Here is an 18,559-nt window from a genome sequence, read left to right on the forward strand (position 1 = left end):
AATGTCTTATTTCAAGTTATTTAGACGGTCTGAATTGCTTGTAACAAGTAAAAAATAACAATCTGCCAATGGAACAAGAAAAGTTACTTGTATTATGACATTATTCTAGTTTTAAGCAAATTTTTCTTGTTCCATTGACAGATTTTGTAACAAGTTACAAGTTTTTTTCAGCTGTGCAGTGATCCCAACTAAAAAAATGGAACAATAAACTGCGCAAAGTAGACGGGATTTTACTCATGAAGCATGAAAAGACATATTCTTCTTAGATTTGTCTTTTTATTCTGTTTCAAGGCAAAAAAACAACAACTTTAAAGTAGCAGACAAAATACAAAAATGGTAAAAAATCTTATAAATCATCAAAGTAAGCATGAATTTAAAGCATTTTTTAAAAAAGAAAAATCATCTTTCCTGTCAAACCAATAAATTTGAACAAATTAAGTTTAACTTTAGTTTAAAATTGTGTTTTGCTTACAAATAACTGAGACTATTTCCTTTAACATCTAAAAATCCTGAGTTTAACACTAAATTATGTTTTGCTTTGCTTTAACTGAAGGATTCCTTTACGTACTTTTAGTATTTCATCACGTTTCTTTATTACTTTAAGCAGACAAACAAAGAGAACAAGGGATGCAGGAGCATGTGCAAATCGCAGCATCATCAGGATAACATCTACCAAACTACATTTGTTTCAAAGGTCAAGATTCTTACCAGCTGCTTCTCTGGTTTTTGCAGTTTTATGGTGTTTACACAGCTCCACTTTTTCAGTTTTGAATCTTTCGGGGCACACGCTATTTAGCAGAAACGAGTTTCTCACCTGCTTCAGGTGGGTAATGCTAAAGTAGGCCAAACCCTACAGTCCTCATTTGTCTGTTTATTCTTTACATAACTGCACATGATCATTTTTATTCAATGGAAACTTACCAAAATAAGAAAGTACATAAATAAGTTACATTTACATTTACTTTCTTTTTGCAAGTTTTTAAGGCCTTTTTTTTCTAAGTCATTCAAACCTCTCATTTAACTTGTAGTTTGACTTGACAGTATAATAAAAACATTTTTACTTAAAATTGAACAAAAACACTGGATAAGATTTCATTTTTTTGCAGTGCAAAACTTACAGCAGGACCAGGCTCTCCAGGGGGACCAGGGTCGCCAGGGAAACCGCTTGGGCCCTGAAAACAATTAAAGTTGTATTACTTTTTCTAAGAGTACATTAATGCAGAAACAGTCCCTTTAGACTCTAAAGAAGCTCACTGGGCTGCCTTTGGGACCATCATCTCCAGCAGGACCCTTGGGGCCAGGAGGTCCAGCTGCACCAGCCGGGCCGGCTTCTCCCTTTTCTCCTCTTTCTCCTCTTGAACCCTGGAGAAAATTGAGAGCTTGTGAAGCTATTCCCATATGGAAAGCCAGAGGAACAGAAGCAAACGAGTCTCTTTGTAACGTACAGTCAGTATAGATTAACTCTTTTGTCGTCTCGCTAATGAGCACAGAGAATTCAATTCCTTTACTTTCTTTCTTTTTGTTTATTCTTGGTGGAGAAAAGGGAAAAGAATTTCAGAAAACGTACCGGTGGGCCGACTTCTCCCTGAAGTCCTGGCTCTCCTGTTTCACCAGCATCTCCCTGGTCGGAGGGACAGAGGGAGAGAGAGACAGAGGGGAAGGGGCAGGGAGGATGAGAGAGACCATATATTATTAGAAAGCTGATTTGTTGAGCCAACATAGTTCTAAAAGTCCCATCATTTACAACAGCACAGACTGTCCCGGTGCCCTTGTCGCCCAAATTGCGATAGAAAGAGATGACACCAGAGATCTCAATCCATCAAGTGTGGGCAGATTGGGTGACTGGAGCTCGGGGGGGCGCTGACCTCACTGTTCTCTCTGGACCCTGCACATATATCTTGTCCTCTTCCTGGCGCCTTATTGGATAGTTGCCTCTGTCGAGTCACCGATACACCGAGTGCCATCGTTATTCACTGTCACATCGGGCGCACAGTCCTCCCTGCCGCGGTTATAGTCCGCCACACGGGTGTTGGAGGGAAAGTATTTGCCATGTTTAGGAGACTTGAAGCTAATTGATGCTGTGAATGACGAGCTGCGAGGTGATGTGTCATGATGAGCACATCCAGAACAAAAAGCTCTGAACTGATACTCGAAAATTAGCGCTTGGCTGCTTTCCAAAGTCTCTTGTTGCCCTAATAAAATCCACTCAAAACAGTTGGTACGCCTGTTTAAAAGCATGACTGATACATCCTTTTATATTATAAATCTGTGTCTGTGTATGCATGTATGAATCTGAGTGTATAAAAATACCTTTGCATTTATTAGGTATATACATATGTATGTATTAATATGTATTAAAGTAAAAAGAAAAATAAATCTATATAACTTTATTTTTTATCATTATATATATATATATATATATATATATATATATATATATATATATATATATATATATATATATATATATATATATATATATACACACACACACATATATATGTGTTAATATAATATATTACTTTCTTTTTACTTTTTTTATTTTTTAATTATTTTATGAGTTTTTTTTTTTACTTTAGTTACATACCTGAATTTTCGGTATTATGTCATTTTTAAAAATAATTTAATTAATATATTACATGTTATAAATATTTTTATGATATATTATTATAAATACTATTAAATATTATAATTAATATTATTTTATGTTATAAATGGTAAATTTGCTGTTTTTTCTCCAATTTAAATTGTATTTTCTTTAATCTATTTTATTTATTTATCTATTTTCTTAAATGTATTTTTTTATTTTATATATATTGACATATGAATGCCTTTAAATTCAAAGCCAAATATTGAACTAGGTGGCTCGGTGGCTCTACAGAGCAAATTATGGGATGTTGGGGGTCAAGTTTGGTATAATTATGAAACTTTTGGCGACTTTAATGTGTGTGCCAGTTCTGGTGAGTTTTTGAGCATGTTTAGGGGGGTAGATTAGAGCTCAAAGAGCAGAGGGAAGAAGAAGAAACGGACCAAATACAATAGTGCCCTCGCCCTCTGGGCCCTCATAAACCACCCTAATAAAAAGATTGATCTTCCTGTAGCACTCCTTTACTGCTCATGCAATGTTGCATAAAGAGGAACGATGCACAAGAGGAGCCAACCTGCTGATGTTTCCCCCACAGGGGTATGCTGGGAAAATCTGCTTTGGAGCTGGAAACTGAGAGCATGAAAGACAGCTGCTCATCACTGCACACTGAGGGGTGTGTTTAGAGTTAAAACCTGATCTTAGCTGCTTGCCAGCTCCCTGCGCTGGCTAATAAAATGCCAGATCAGCTAAAGAGCGATTAGGGGCAAAAGAGCACCGTGTTTGTTTGCACAGGAGAAGGACAAGGCATCCTCAGGGAGATTTCGAAGACGCTAAAGGTGATTCTATTGACTGAACCAGATAAAGCAAATCGCACCATCAATACCGGCCTGAAGCGATGAGAAGCTGTGCAGCACTGCAGCTACACAATGAAACAAGCTACAACAAATAAAAACAGGAGCTAATTTTAATAATGCATTCATCATCTAAGGATTGTGAGAACGGCGCCTTCGAGTATTTATTTACACTCCCTGCACCAAGAAACAGCTCTGTGGAGGATGGCAGCCCGTCCATTAGAAGTGCTGCACATCTGTTACTTCCTGACAGGAAAAAATGATCATGTCACATTTAAAAGGGTATCATACAGAACAAATAGGCACGGGAAATATTAACAGATGCAAACGCCTTGTAAAGAGGCATCATTCAGCATCTTTACCACAGGGCAATCAAACAAACTGCAGCACGCCGAATCTGTCAGCGGCATAAGAAGTGAATCCTACCTGTCCTACGGAGACATTTCAGAGATGAATGTGCGCTCCAGCAGGTACAGAGTAGACTGAGAATCAGAATGTGATGCCCCCTTTGGGACCTCGTGTTGGGGTTTGTTCTTGTCTGGAAAAACTGCAAAATCTTGATTTTTAAAGTTACATCTGAAGATGCAGAAAAGTGTTTTTTGGAGTTTGGCCAGAGGTGCTATGTGGTTTATTATGTGGCTTAAAGCAGAGGTATTCAGCCCCATAGGGGGTCCGTAGAGTTGGTGCAGGGGGTCTGTGGTAATTATTAGTTAATCAGGCAATTTTTTCCATTCTCAAGTAATTTCCCCATATATTTTAATTTTTCCTCATGTTATTGTCTTTGAACACACATCAATGGATACACAGAGGCCAAAGATTTTATCTTTCAGTCATAGTTCCTCATGACAGAGGAAGACCCGCCTCTATCGCTGCTCAGCCAATCACATGGCTGCATGTTTCATACTGGTTCTGTCAGGTTCCCGGTTCCCAGAATAGCTTAAAACTTAAAGCATGTTGCCATAAAACTCATTTGTTTCGTTATCTACAGGCACAACACTTTTTTGGGGTAAAATTTTGCCTCATTTTCCGTCACTACCTCCAGCCAACTCATGTGATGCTTTTTGAAGAGATGAAAGGATGTAAATCCTCCCACATTTACACACTGGATTTCTGATGTTTTTTTTATTTCTTGAAATTAGAAAAACTAAAGTACTCACTTAGAGGATCCTCAAAGAGTTTTTTTTTTAAGGTTTGGAAAACCCTTTCTGAATTATATTAAAGAAAAAAGCCAATGGAATTAATTCTTTAAAATTCAAATCTATCTATCCACAATACTTTATATCTCATAACCTATTATGCATTGGAAGACCCTGCTTGTAGTTATTATTATAACAGTGATAACTATCTTTATCATTATTATTGTTATTATTTTCATTTCAATTATTTTTTTTTCTTATGTTGCTGAAGCGAATTTGTTGTATACGTAAGCTTAGAGTTTATCACAACATATTATTATGTATGTATGTTATAATTACGACCCCCTCTTTTTTCTTTATGTTATATATATTTTCCGTACAGAGCCTTTTTTTCTTCATTTGTATACTTGTTATTGAAAAATTTCTAATAACGTTGAAAAACTTCTAATAATGTTAAAAAAAAACAAAAAAAAACTGAAACCATGCTAACAAGGTACGTTTCTACATAGTACTAGGTTCGGTTTAATATAACACACAATTTATGTAAAAGGGGGTCTGAGCTCTGCCTCTACATCAGTTTGGGGGTACTTGGTGTAAAAAAATGTTAAAGACCCTTGATTTAAAGGTTAAAATACACATGGATAAATATCATTAATTAACCCCTAAATCATTTAAATAAAATACAATCATGTGTTACTGTGTTTCATTTTTAACATAAAAGTTGAGAATCTACATCGTCTTATCATGGACAACCTCCTAAAAACTATTGTACTGCCAAATTACGTTTATTAGCTAAGCGTTGTTAACCAAACATTAGAAATGAATGTATTTTAGACAATTAGCCAGTTGACTCACTCATGTCTTTACACCCCTGTCTCATGAAATATCTGCTGATGTTTTTTAAACAATTGAAGGTACTATTAAACACGGTGTTGCATTTGAAGGTTGGGAAAACAGCTAGCATGTTGTGGCGCAACCCAAATAGCTGACTCTAAAATAAGTCCCGCCTTTGACAAAGCAAATGTCCAATCATTATTAAGAACTCTAGAAACACCCTTGCCCCAAAACTGACATGGCGGTCAACAGTAACTGTATAACTGTGGCTGTGTATAACTTAAGACTTAAGGGGAAAAACACAATTTTTTAGTTTCTTTTAGATTATTTTGTCTGAGTTTTTATTTCCCTGAAAATCAAAGCGCATTAGTGTGATTTATTTATTTGCAGCACTGAGGGTAAGTGTCAAGTGTAAACGAACACATTGGACTGAACTAAAAGAAGTTAATCTGTGTTTGGAGATGTTTGTGTACACTAACACCAGCTAAAGAAACAGCAGCATGAATTTTTAACGAGCTGAAACATCCTGCCAAAAAAAGGTCTGGGTCGCTGTGTGTGAACCAGCTCGTGGAGTGGCAGCACGTTGAAGAAGGGTTTTCAAGTACTCATATGAGAAACGCAGGACAATGTGTTTACCTTCTCTCCAACAGCACCAGGGTTTCCAATGCCACCAGGGGGACCCTGAGGGCCATCAGCTCCTGGGGGTCCTGAGGGGCCTCTGGGACCAGGAGGACCAGGTGGACCCTACACAGGAAAGATAACAGCGTGATGAGCACAGAGATGATTGCAGACTGTGTGTGACGTAGTGGATGAAGCTCTTACCATCTGACCAACGTCTCCAGTTTCACCTTTCTCACCAGGTGGTCCGGGCAGACCCTGAGGAGTGGACAGAGGATTTAATCATAATCTCTCTACATTTCCTGTTAGTAGCATCTGACCTCATTCTGAGTTCAATTTGAGTCCGCACCTGCAGACCGACTGGTCCAGGAGGTCCGGGGAACCCTCTTGATCCTTCATCTCCCTTCTGACCGAACAGACCCTGCTGACCTCTGGGACCAGGCTCGCCATCAACACCCTGAGTTAATCACCATCAGGAGACGAAAGAGTTGTTGATACCATCAGTCAGAACAGATACAGAAGATGCCACCTTCAATAATCAAATCAACCAACGTAAACTGGAGACTTACAGCAGGACCAGGCGCTCCAACAGGCCCCTGAGGGCCGGTGGGACCAGGTGGACCCTGTGGAGGAGAAGGAAACCGTTAAAAGCGTGAACAACAAGCTTATCTTTAAATTCCTTGAACCTATGAACACATTTGGTTTGCTTAGCCTTAAAGCTCCTGTGAGGATTTCTAGGTGAATGCCTATTTGGCGCCCCCTGTGGATAAAGCAGTACATCGTACATCTTGGCTAATTTTGTCCTAGTACATTCATTAGTTGTAAATTTCAAAAAATGAGAATGCTGCTTTATTTTAACAGATAAATCTGACATTCATGTAGAAGCTTACAGTTGGAAGCTGACCCTGCACTAGAGGTTATTGGCTTTTAAAAGAACCATATAAAAGTAACTTTAAGTAATGAGTGTTTTTGTTTACTGATGGTCTTGACCGCTTTTACAGGTCAGATGAAGACAAGCAGTATTCATATCTTCAGTTTCATGACCATAGACTGTATAATGAATGGACATAGTCTCCCCGACGTCACCCATCTGTTCCTGAAACAGACTTTTGAAGCAGATCGGCCATCGCGGCCATATTGGAAGTGACAGGGGCTTCAAGTACTGCTACGGGCCGCTCGTCGTGGGTTGCCGCTTGTTCATAACAAGCTAAAAACTCCTCACAGGAGCTTAAAGATCTCATTCATCAGAAATACATTACATCATTTTCAAGTGGAAGTCTTGTAGCTCAAAAACCACTAACTTCCAGGAGGCAAAAAAGAAAATTACAGAAGAATTCATGACATTTCAACAAGCTTTTTATCATTTCAGAAAGCCTGTTGACAATATTTATATGACTAAATATGGTGGTCTGGGATGACGTTAGGGGTAGGAGAAAAAAATGGTATCATAGTATAGAGATTTTTTTTAAATTGTGATTTTTAGTTTATTATTATTGTTATTATTATTATTGTTATTATTATTATTATTATTATTATTATTATTATTATTATTATTTATTTATATTTTTATTAATTTTTTTATCCTTTATTTTAGTCTTTTTTCATAAGCTGGGTTAGATAAAGGTTGAGATGTCAGATCCCCAAAAATGAATAAATCCTAAAAACGGACTGACATGTGATGTTCATTTTTTGGGAAAATATGGCTCCTAATATAGTCTGTAGACATCATCTTCAACATTTAACTTTTCACTTGGTCTGGTGTTAAAAAAGCAAACAAAAGAAAAAAAAAGGCAAAAATCAGAAATATTGGAGAATTGCAATATAAATCGAAATCGTAAAAGAATCAAATTGGGAGAATAGCATATCATCCCAGCTTTAGAGGACATTTGTCATATTAATGCTGAAAATAATACAATTTAAAAGTAACCATGCCAATAAAAACCCCAATTGTTTTACAATGGAGTAAGCACAGAAGTGAACCTTTGAAGCTTCTCTTGTTTGCTTTTTCCAGTCATAAAGAGGCATTAAAATTGATTTCAGTCTGTTTCATAACAAACTGAAACATCCTCATGAGATTTAACTCAGTGACAAACAGCACGTTCAAAATATTTAACAATAGGAGCATAAAAACAGAAGAAACAGATGGCAGAACTAACACAAGTTTGCAGCTCTGATTAAAAAACATGACTCATAATCTTTTTTTTTTCTTTTCTCAAGAAGAATGTGAAAGCAGTACAGATAAAAACAGGAAATGAAATATACATCTGAAAAAAATATACAGTGAAAATGGCAAGAAAATTAATATTCTTGATATTTTTAGATGAAAAAAAAAACAACTTACATGTTCTCCTTTGTCACCCTTGCTTCCTTTCTGGCCAGGCTCTCCAAGCTCTCCCTGCAAAACAAAAAATGATCCCAGTGAAAAACCTGGACAAAATCCACCACAACAGAAAAAGAGGAGCAGATAAAAATGTGACGAATAATGGAGAAGAGAACCCTACACATCAGTGGCACCATAAAAAGTGGATCCTCAAGCAAAAACCATATAACACCTTTAGAGGAGTCACTTTAATGAAAAAATATGTCACTTAGTTTTTCTATTACATCCCTCTTTTGTGAAGAATAATGGCAAATGTAATCCACATCTAAAGAAGGGGCTTATACGGATGAGTCACTGGTGCTACGACGCGCCAAAACGAGCCAGATATCAAGTCCCCATCTCCGCCTGTCTGCACCATCAGTCCCAAAGAGAAGAACCTTACACCTTTCTTTCACAGCCTGGATGTGCTGTGGGTGTTTGCAGAAATAATGTTAATAACTGCCGGAGGCATTTACTATTTGGTTTGAGTCAGACAATGCGTCTTTGTGCTGCAGTTTTACCGTCTTAAACAAATGCCTGGGGTACTTCTCTCCCCGTGGACGGCACTCATAATGAGAGCGTGTGTGTAAACATTAGCTTGCGAGATCCTTTTTTTCATCTACATATCAAATACCCCTCTGTATTCTCTGTGTCCGCCTGCACCACAGGGACTGTTGTAAGGCCCGTTAAGAACTGAGGCGCTCTTCAAAGGCTGAGAGATTATCCTCCGAGTATCTCTGTAGCCGATCTTCCCGTGAATGTTTTCAGAGTGCGATGAGAAGTTGTTCTTGCCTGTGAATACTAAAGGGTCACTTTCACACATTCTGTCACTGCCACAAAATACCTCCCCTCCTCTTCCTCCTCTCCTCTCACTGTTTGCGCGGAAGAGTACAAAGCTGAAACAAGGCAGGTTCACCTTTTAAAGATCCGCTGATCGATGCAAGCGCTGTCAGACAAATTCCCCTCAGAGCGTTTAAGGTCACAGGGAGGGAGACCAGAGGGTATCTGCTTCAGATCTCTGCTGTAAAGTTTGTGTCTTTGTGAGGTGGGGAAGTGCATGAACTGGAGTGTGTTTGTGTGTGATGCAGGGAGCTCAAAGACTGGAGGTTTTAATGCACTTTGAAGAGTTCATTACACGGTAAAGGTTTGAATATAAAACAATCCTGATTAAAAGATAACTGTAACTTTTTCCTACATTTGAGTGGGATATAGTATGGGTTGACATCAGTTAATAATAACCCTAAATGCACTCTGTTCTTACCAAGGGACTTGTACTTTTTCTCACATGCACTGGGAGTGTGCGCCAGTGTCCAAGTTTTAGAAGATAGTTGCCTTCAACCTCTGCAAGTTGTTTAAGATTAATTTGCCTTTTTTGCCTGTTGTATTTATTTTGACTAACTTCAAAACTGAGCTTGTCTCTTGCCAAGAGAAGAGCAGTGTTGGCTGGACTTAGGGCGGGAAGAAAACGAATCGCCAAATGATGGACACCCCCACATTTGAACATTTGAATGATACGATACCAATTGCCAGGTGGGAATCCGTACTGGTACTTAATGGTACTAATTTTCAGTACTTTTTTGTGTTTATATGGTAAAAAATATCAGTTTGTTTTACAATAAAATGTTCAATATATAACCTTGCAATGCTGCGTTCATTTTCAGCTTGGAAAATTGCCTACTCTCTTACTCCCTCACAGTCACAGGGATGCATTTTGGTACCTTAACATGGTACCTTTTGATTTTACATGAATTGGTACCAGGTACTTTTGACAGAATTTGGTCGGTACCTTTAAAAGTACCTAATTTAGTACCCATCCCTACCCCACACTTGCTTTCCTTCCCAGCATGGGTTTTGATGTATTTGGAGAGTGTGTACTTGGTAACTTGCTACTGGAGTTTGGAGTTCTGGTTCCAGGGAATGGATGGGTTTTAGATGGGGTTATGGTTCTCTGCCCCCCCCCCTTTTTTTTTTTTTTCCTTTTTTCTTTTTGTTGCTATTGTTTGACTCTGTAAATGATCAATCACTTTTATTTATCTTTTTGAAAAAATATTTTTAATGTATCTATATTTTATTTATTTATTATAAGTTTACTTTTTATTTATACATTTATTTATTTATTTATTATTTCATTGTTTTTTCTCTGTTTTTCTATCATTATTATCACATATATTTTCATTTAATTTTATTGTTTTTAAATGTTACAAAAAAAATTGATTAAAAAAAAAAAGAATCTTTGTCATATTTTTTAAAAATCTTTTGGATCACTTTATAATGTATAAATACAATTAAAATAAAAACATCCTCTAATTCGGTGGTCCCCGACCCAAGGGCTGTAAACGGGTATTGGTCCATGGCTCAATTGGTACCGGGCCACAGATAGAGAATACTCAACTTACATTATTTCAGATTGAATTATTATCATTTTGAAAAAATGAATGATTCTCTCCATCATACCTATCAATGACTCATTCTTGACGCTAGCAAAATGGACAAAAACAAACATCTTTGGAAAGTTTCTTTAGTCAGGGTAAAAGAGCCAGTGAGGACACAGAAGAAGAGCCGGTCCGTGAAAACATTGTCTGACATTAAACTGGTCCATGGCGCAAAAAGGTTGGGGACAGCTGCTCTGCTTTATTTGCTACTAGCCCACTGTATCAGCTCAGACATGACCATACATAATTTATTTGTTTTGTGTTTTACCATCTCCTCAAAACTTGACAGATTTTCAGCATCTTCTCTGCTCTAGTCGTCATAGCTCCATCTCACTCGATGAATAACTTTCATCTCTCTGAAGCTGAGGTTGTGAGTGGCAGCTGGCCTCAGCTGTGAGGGTTCTACTCTCTTTACAGATGAGTGGTATTGTCTACTGACTGAACACTGGCATCAAGAAAGCCAAATAACTAAGAACCTTGTGTTATATTCTGGTCATTACGGTATTTCTCATCACCTCTACGCTGCAAAAAAATGACATTTTAGCAAGTGTTTTTGTCTGATTTTCAGTATTTTTGTCTTATTCCATTGGCAGATTTTTTTTCTTGTTATAAGTAATTCAGACCTGATTTTTGTCTTGAAATAACTTGAAAGAAGACATTTCTCTGGACTGATAAGATGAATGTGGCTCATTTTAAGTGTAATGAGACATTTTTTTAACTTAAAATAAGACAAAAAAGTTGATAAGATTTCATTTATTATATGACTCACCTTGTCTCCATCTTCTCCAGGTGGTCCAGGAGGTCCTCCAGGTCCTGGCAGACCCACAGGTCCCTGAATACCGTCTCTTCCAGCTGGGCCTTGAGGTCCTTTCTCTCCCTAGAGTGTTTTTATTCACACAACAACAAAATAACACAAATATTTATCTATTTCCAGTTTATCTCAAGTAATTTCAGCAAAATTTCAACAATGCGACAGTCTTACCGGTCCGCCTTTCTCTCCAGCAGGGCCTGGGGGGCCTTGAGGGCCAGGGCGACCAGGGAGGCCTGTAGGTCCAGCAGGGCCAGCGGGACCACGCTCTCCAGGAGAACCCTACATGGCAGAGTCATGTTAGTGAAAACAGAAAACATGAGGGTAAAATCATCACAACATGCACATTAATTAGACTCTTATATAACAACAAACTGAGCATGTCGTTACGTTATGTAAGAGCTGCTAACAGCTGAAGGTGGGAACTTTACTATGAAGGCAGCTCCAGAGACGGAGACGGAGAAAGCAGAATGTAAGAGGAGGGAGTGAGCGCCACAAACTGAAGATGTGGATGCTGTAAATTGTACTCACAGCAGGGCCAGGTGGGCCGTGAGGACCCTCATTTCCTTTCAGACCGTGAGCCCCCTGTGGAACAGAATAAAACCAAGGCTTCAGAAAACAAACACATCTGCTGGAGAAGCACACTTCCTGCCTTTCAGTGGACTCGCTATCTTCAAACAGGCTCAGCGTGAGGTGGAAAACCTCCTATAGCTCCCTAAAGTGGAGGCTGAGAGCAGATGAGGATAGCAGTTTACACCAAAAAAAAAAAACAAAACAGAGCTTCAGATCCACTTTACATAACAAATGAACAGGTGTACGGCATTATTTATGCATCCTGGAGTTAAACAAAAAGCTGTTTCTGCCGTTTCCAACCAGCGAGCGGGAAGTAAATAACGTGAATTGCATAACAACCAGGACACGACTTTGTCAAGTTGGAATAAAACATTAAAAATTAAAAAAATAAGCAGCCTGGAGCACGCTGTTCCTGTTCTGAAGCCCACTAAGGGATCTCATATCGAGTCTGATTCTTGAAGTTCACCACAGTCGATTTAATAGCCCAGAACTATTATGCAATAAGCAAGCTGTGAGAGATATTGAATTTGTGTGATGCTCTTCTACTGAGCAGAAGGCAGCGCTCACCACAGGGCCAGGTAGGCCTCTTTCTCCGGGGAAACCTCTAGGCCCAGGGGGACCATCTTTACCAGCTGGGCCAGCGGGACCAGGGTCGCCCTGTTGGTTGAAAGCAAAACCATTAATCCACTGAATGCAGCGATAGGTCTGAACAAAAATCAAGTTGGATGGGAAAAAAAACAGAGTATGATCAAGTATTCACCTTAGCTCCTTCTTTCCCTGCAGCTCCAGGTAGACCCTGCTCTCCAGGTGGACCTGGGGGTCCTGGGTGGCCTCGATCTCCCATTGGTCCAGTCTCACCTGTTGGTCCCTACAATTTCACAATTGAAAGGAGCAAACACACAACAAAAAATCAGGCTGCAGCACGAATCCAAGTGGCAGAGGAGGTGTGAAGAAGCCAAACTCCACCGAGAGGAAAACTGTGAGCAGATTCAGCGGATTTGATACAAAGACGTTGTCACAATTTCTCCGTCTTTTGCAAAACATGGCGAGGAGAAGCTGAGCATTTGCTGCGTGGGAGGCTAACTAGTCATTAAGGGCACACGCCATTTCGTTCTTATCAATGCTCTCAGCTGGCGTTAGTACAGCAGCTGGGAGAGAAGGTCTGTTAAATCGTTTTGCATAATGGATGAAGAGCTGGTTGCTGATATGACGGAGGGTAAACAACACTCAAGTCACGGCTCGTGACACAGGTATGAGGACAAAAGAGCTTTTGCTTCCAAATCGTAAGACTAGTGAATTTCCAAGATTACATAAACTTCAGGTTTCTGCTGGTGAGTCTTTGCAACTTGAGCGACTAAATCAAGTCAAATCATCATCAATAACACAGATAAGTGAGGATACTGACTCACCTGGGGTCCAACAACACCTGGAGGTCCAGGTGGTCCAGTCTTTCCTTGGAAACCCTAAGAGACAGAAAAGAAGCAGCTAAAATGTAGCATAAGGTCTCTTTGGAATTCAGATCAAGAGATGAGTAATCAGACTTCATTACTCACCGTCTCTCCTCTCTGTCCAGGATGTCCAGGCAGGCCGTCTTTTCCTGCAGGTCCCTGAGATTAAAAACAAGCAGAAAGACGTAAATTTAAGGGAACAGAACAGAAAACTGTACAAAATTTAAGGTTTAATGGGTGAGGTTGGACTCACAGGAGGGCCTTTGGGTCCTGGGAAACCTGTTGGTCCCTGAGGTCCTGGCAGACCCTGAAACAAAGAGCAAGAAATTTCCTGAAGTAACCTTTCAAGATTAAAAAAAATACAATACTAGAAAAGCACTTAGACCTGCTGCAATTTGGTTTTAGCTGCAGGTTTGTACGATAATTTGTTCCTGAGTATTGAAAATTATGATGACCCAGTCCATATTTCATATTCCAGATCTTAGTATCCAGAATATGGCCAGGATCTGGATCGTACTTTTACATCTGTCAGAAATTATGGTGACCTTGTCTTGTATTGTTTTGCAAAGCAATCCGACCATTTATGGTGGAGTTGTATACACATATGATGAAAACAGCCCTATCTCACAATGATAAAGAATCCTTTAAAAAACGTCCTGGATCCAGACGGTGATCCTGATCACCTCCAAAATATAATCACTTCCTCCTTATCCCATTTTGAACATTTCCTGAGAATTTCATCAAGATCCGTTAGCTAATGTTAGCATGCTCAGCTGTTCATAAAATAAGCCATGCCCCTGATTATACCTAAATGTAAATAACTCTTAGCTTCAATAAAATAAAAACCATTAAAGTAAAATATATCCTGCATAAAACTGAGGTGAAAATGGAAGGAAACAAGTCAATTCTGTTAGAACAATGGGAATTTCCAATTGGACTCTGATTAGTTTTCTGCCTCAAGTGGACACTCCTGGAAGTGCAGTTTTTTGTATGTCTTCACTAGTGTTGGGAATAATGCTGTTAAATCTAATGGCGTTATTAATGCTGATACTTCTTCCAGTAACAGGTAATCTATTTGATTACTATTTCAAAAGTAATATCGCCGTTATCAACAGTTAAATGCGGCTTGTTTAGCCAGGCACAAGAGAGGAGCTTCAAAAAAACACGTTGGGAAAAGCGTCAAACACACAAGTAATGATGAGTCTTTAACAAAGAGCTGATGCAAAAGTCAACTTTTCAGCAACAAATATCACACAGCTACCTGTGAGCGTCTGTGTAACCTCAGTCAGAGAGGATCTCATGCAGCAACTTTGGATCAAACCAACTCCAGGGAAAGGGGTGGATGCTTTTTGAGGTTTGAATGAAAGGCACAAGTAGCCAGCTTGTTTTGACTTTCAAAAATACTAGGTATGATGGTACTGTTCTTAAAGGGTTAATCTGGAGAAATTACAAGTCTGGAGTAGTCTGTTGGGTTCAAACTGGTGTTTTCAAGATGGAAGTACAGAAACCACTTCAACGTCATCAATGTGAACATTACTGACTTCTTTTGCAAAATTGAAGGTTTTTCTTATATTTATGAAGGAGTAATTGGATTCCTTCTTTGGGTAAGTAACGAGTAACTATAACTAATAACTTTTTTAAAGTAATTTGCCCAACAATGGTCTTCACTGGATTCATCACATATCATCAGATGTTTGCTTTCTTGATACATACCCTTTCACCAGGAGGTCCAGGTGGGCCGTCATTTCCTGAGTTACCCTGTAGAGACAAAATTAAAGATAATTAGTCAACTTGTACAACATGCAACAAAAAAAGTGGTGTTTAAAGCAGATTATTCTCAGCACCTTTGGTCCTGCTTTCCCTGTTGGTCCTCTTGGTCCCCTCTCTCCACGAGGGCCCTGGAATCGAAGAAAAAAAAAAAAAACGGTTACAGTCTTGGAGACATTTGTCACCTTCACGACTGAATCAGCGAGAGTTCCCCCGAGCACGCTCAGGTCGAACCTCCACGTCCACTCAAGTGCCAAACTGGCCATCTGCACTCTAGCATGAGTCTGCTGAGTAAGACTCACCGTCGGTCCTCTCTGTCCGCGTGGGCCAGGCTTTCCTGCTGTTCCCTGTGGGCACGAGGAACACACACACACACACACACACACACACACACACACACACAATGATCAAAGGAGTGGCATGATTAAGAGGCTGCATCCTCTACAAGAAGGAACCTAATGCCAGCAGACGGTAGCATTTGCAAACACATTTCACCAGAGTCTGATCCTTTAGGGGCTGAGCGATCATCATTCATCATTGATTAGGAATTAGCTCTTGTTTCGTGATACCCATCAGCATTTATCATATCATATAAATACTATGATTGCAGTGGCTGCATATAAAGTTAATGAGGAAAACAATTACATCTCAAATTAAATTCCAAAGAATTGTTGTGAAACTTTGTTGATGGCTCTGCGTTCCCGTTCGGTGGGGGAGCTGGGTCGCGTATACTTCACAAATGTTTTGTGAAGATGAAAAGCTTTATTTGCCCTGCTCCATTCGTGCTGAAAAACCATTACTCTTGCAAGCAACCTAATGGGCCATTCCTTAAACAAAGAAAATGAAACATGGCCCTAGTAGCACAAAGTGATAAATAACACTTTGCCTTTCAGAATGAGTTGTGCTAGCAGTAACAAAGCTGAAACGCAATCGTCTTTCTGTCCTTGGTGGGAATATTCTGCTTTCCAGCCACGAAACTTCCTCCAGGTTGATAACTCTGACGCCCGTCTCCTTCAATCCCCAACTATTGATCCAACTCTTGGAATAAGAGGAGTAATACAAAGTCTACTGACGTACCCGTGTTCCTTTCTCTCCGTTGGCGCCTGGGAAACCTTGGAAACCCTGAGATCCCTGTGTGCAACAAACAAGGCAATAAATCATTCCAGAGGCAAACTTTAAATATTATATCCCTTGTTTATTCCCTGAGATACCAGCGAGCATATTAAATGCAGCTGGGGAATTGAGTGCACCGTAAATAAAAGCAGTGTTTTATTGCTGTCATATCAGATGGTGAAGGCTGAACAACAAACTGCATATTCAAATCCCCGTCTCTTTGATCAGAGAGCTTCAAGCATGTCCGGCTGTCAGACTGTGGCTTTGTATCACAGAGGCTAAAGGGTGAGCCATCGATAAATAGCTCAGAGACTCAGCCCTCACATGCAGATGTCTCAATTTGTTATTCTCTCTGAACACAGATTGTGTCTGTAGTGACACTTTGGCAAAACATTTAGCCTGCGACATCAGGATGCTTTCATCGTAACTCCTTTATGAAATCAGCAAACTAACAGAATTATCATTTAGTAAAAGGATCTGCTTTATCTGACTCTTAACAAACACATGAATAACACAAGCATTTTCAGCCAAACTAATCCAAACAGACCTATCTAAAGGACTCTACACATGGATGCATTTGGGTCTGTGCAATTACCTTTGGTCCTTGTCTTCCTGGGTATCCTGGCAATCCTGGGACACCGAGTTTACCCTGAGAAGGACAAAAGCAACATTTGATTTTGGAATAATCATGACAGACAGATTAAAGGAACAAAGAGATCATAACAGAGTCAGAAATCCCAAAAGTGTGGAAGCCGTTTTTGAGTCTTTTGAAGGTTTGTTTTTGGGCTTTTGCCTCTTTTGATAGAAAAGAACAGTAGATATGAAAATGAAGCTGGTGAGGGAGTGTAGATAGGACATGCAGATAGGATATCACTCATAAATCATGATACAAGTTGAAATGCACAACTGAAATCTTCCAATTTCTGATTTTTCCAAGGTCCAACCTGTTGATCTCTTTATTTTAAAGTTACTACAAGGAGTTTTTTGCTTGTTATATATAAGATTAAAACCAGCAGCCTTTTAAACATTTCAAGACATAAGATCTTTGGCTGTTAAAAGAAAGCAGGGTGACACTTTGTGACACCTCTTCCAAATGTATAAGACAAGAAAAAAAAAGGAACAGACTAGTCCACAGGAGGCGTTTTAAAGAGCTAAAGCTAAAAGGATATTGAGACTTTTTATGATTTTTCTTGGCAGGAAATTAAAATTCCAAAATTTTCAAAGGAAACACGGGGGGAGGGTTTGATTCATGTGAGGATTGCCAGTTTTGCAGAATGTGAAAATAAACCAAACAGAAAACAAATCGTCATATTCCAAAGCTCTCTGTTTGTTGTTGTTGTTTTTAAATAAAAATTCAAATGAGCCATTTCGCACTTATTCTAAGCAAAATGGGCTATTTCCTATTTCAATAAACCACACAAGAAATAGGAGCAGCAAGAGCTTTGTGTCTTCTTTTTTTTAACATTTTTTTATTTGTTTTAATTTACTGATTAACTAATTAACTTATCTTTATTATACTTATCATATTTTTTATGTATTTATTATGTTTTATTTTAATTAATTGATTAATTAATTGTTTTTATCATATTTATCTAATTAATTTATTATTATATTTATTATAATATCATTTTTTATTTAATTTAATGATTAATTAATTCATTTATTTTTATTATATTTCTAGAATCTATTTACATTTTTATAATTTTTTTATTTATATTTATTCCTTTATTTTTCTAGATTCATATCTTACTCTTCTCCTCTCAGTTTTGTTGAGTCATGATCCTGTGTGGTTTATATAACTGACATATCTGCTTGTTACTTTAAATCAAAAGTTAAAAACCAAATAAAATTGATTTGACAACAGATTAAAGCTGGTTAATAAAAAAAAACAGACTTGGAAGAGATGTAGATACCTTTAAAATTAGTCTCTACTTTGGTTAAAATCATTGGCCGTTTGTTAACATGGACAGTGGGCCTCCACTTCTTCCGATTTTTGAGACGTGAAGCCTAAACACCAACTCACTGAGCACTAA

At 38.5% G+C, this 18,559-nt stretch overlaps 1 protein-coding gene across 2 annotated transcripts in view; it reads right to left on the reverse strand.

Moving 5' to 3' along the window:
- The window catches only part of col5a1 (procollagen, type V, alpha 1), a 119,407-nt gene that overhangs the window by 15,796 nt on the left and 85,052 nt on the right, over window positions 1-18,559 (reverse strand). For both annotated transcript variants that reach the window (XM_074689819.1, XM_074689818.1), the window contains exons 31-51: window positions 17,122-17,175; window positions 16,491-16,544; window positions 15,716-15,760; window positions 15,491-15,544; window positions 15,360-15,404; window positions 13,900-13,953; window positions 13,752-13,805; window positions 13,608-13,661; window positions 12,959-13,066; window positions 12,766-12,855; window positions 12,157-12,210; window positions 11,800-11,907; window positions 11,587-11,694; window positions 8,368-8,421; window positions 6,596-6,649; window positions 6,376-6,483; window positions 6,231-6,284; window positions 6,045-6,152; window positions 1,568-1,621; window positions 1,255-1,362; window positions 1,119-1,172 (exon numbers count right to left, since the gene is read on the reverse strand). In XM_074689819.1, the coding sequence (XP_074545920.1) occupies window positions 1,119-1,172; window positions 1,255-1,362; window positions 1,568-1,621; window positions 6,045-6,152; window positions 6,231-6,284; window positions 6,376-6,483; window positions 6,596-6,649; window positions 8,368-8,421; window positions 11,587-11,694; window positions 11,800-11,907; window positions 12,157-12,210; window positions 12,766-12,855; window positions 12,959-13,066; window positions 13,608-13,661; window positions 13,752-13,805; window positions 13,900-13,953; window positions 15,360-15,404; window positions 15,491-15,544; window positions 15,716-15,760; window positions 16,491-16,544; window positions 17,122-17,175 (1,476 nt within the window). The remainder of the gene's footprint in view (window positions 1-1,118; window positions 1,173-1,254; window positions 1,363-1,567; window positions 1,622-6,044; window positions 6,153-6,230; window positions 6,285-6,375; window positions 6,484-6,595; window positions 6,650-8,367; window positions 8,422-11,586; window positions 11,695-11,799; window positions 11,908-12,156; window positions 12,211-12,765; window positions 12,856-12,958; window positions 13,067-13,607; window positions 13,662-13,751; window positions 13,806-13,899; window positions 13,954-15,359; window positions 15,405-15,490; window positions 15,545-15,715; window positions 15,761-16,490; window positions 16,545-17,121; window positions 17,176-18,559) is intronic.

This window comes from Halichoeres trimaculatus, unplaced genomic scaffold (assembly GCF_033239565.1).
Source record: "Halichoeres trimaculatus isolate MK-OKI-2021-1 unplaced genomic scaffold, fHalTri1.1 fHalTri1_scaffold_16, whole genome shotgun sequence".
Classification (NCBI taxonomy): domain Eukaryota; kingdom Metazoa; phylum Chordata; class Actinopteri; order Labriformes; family Labridae; genus Halichoeres; species Halichoeres trimaculatus.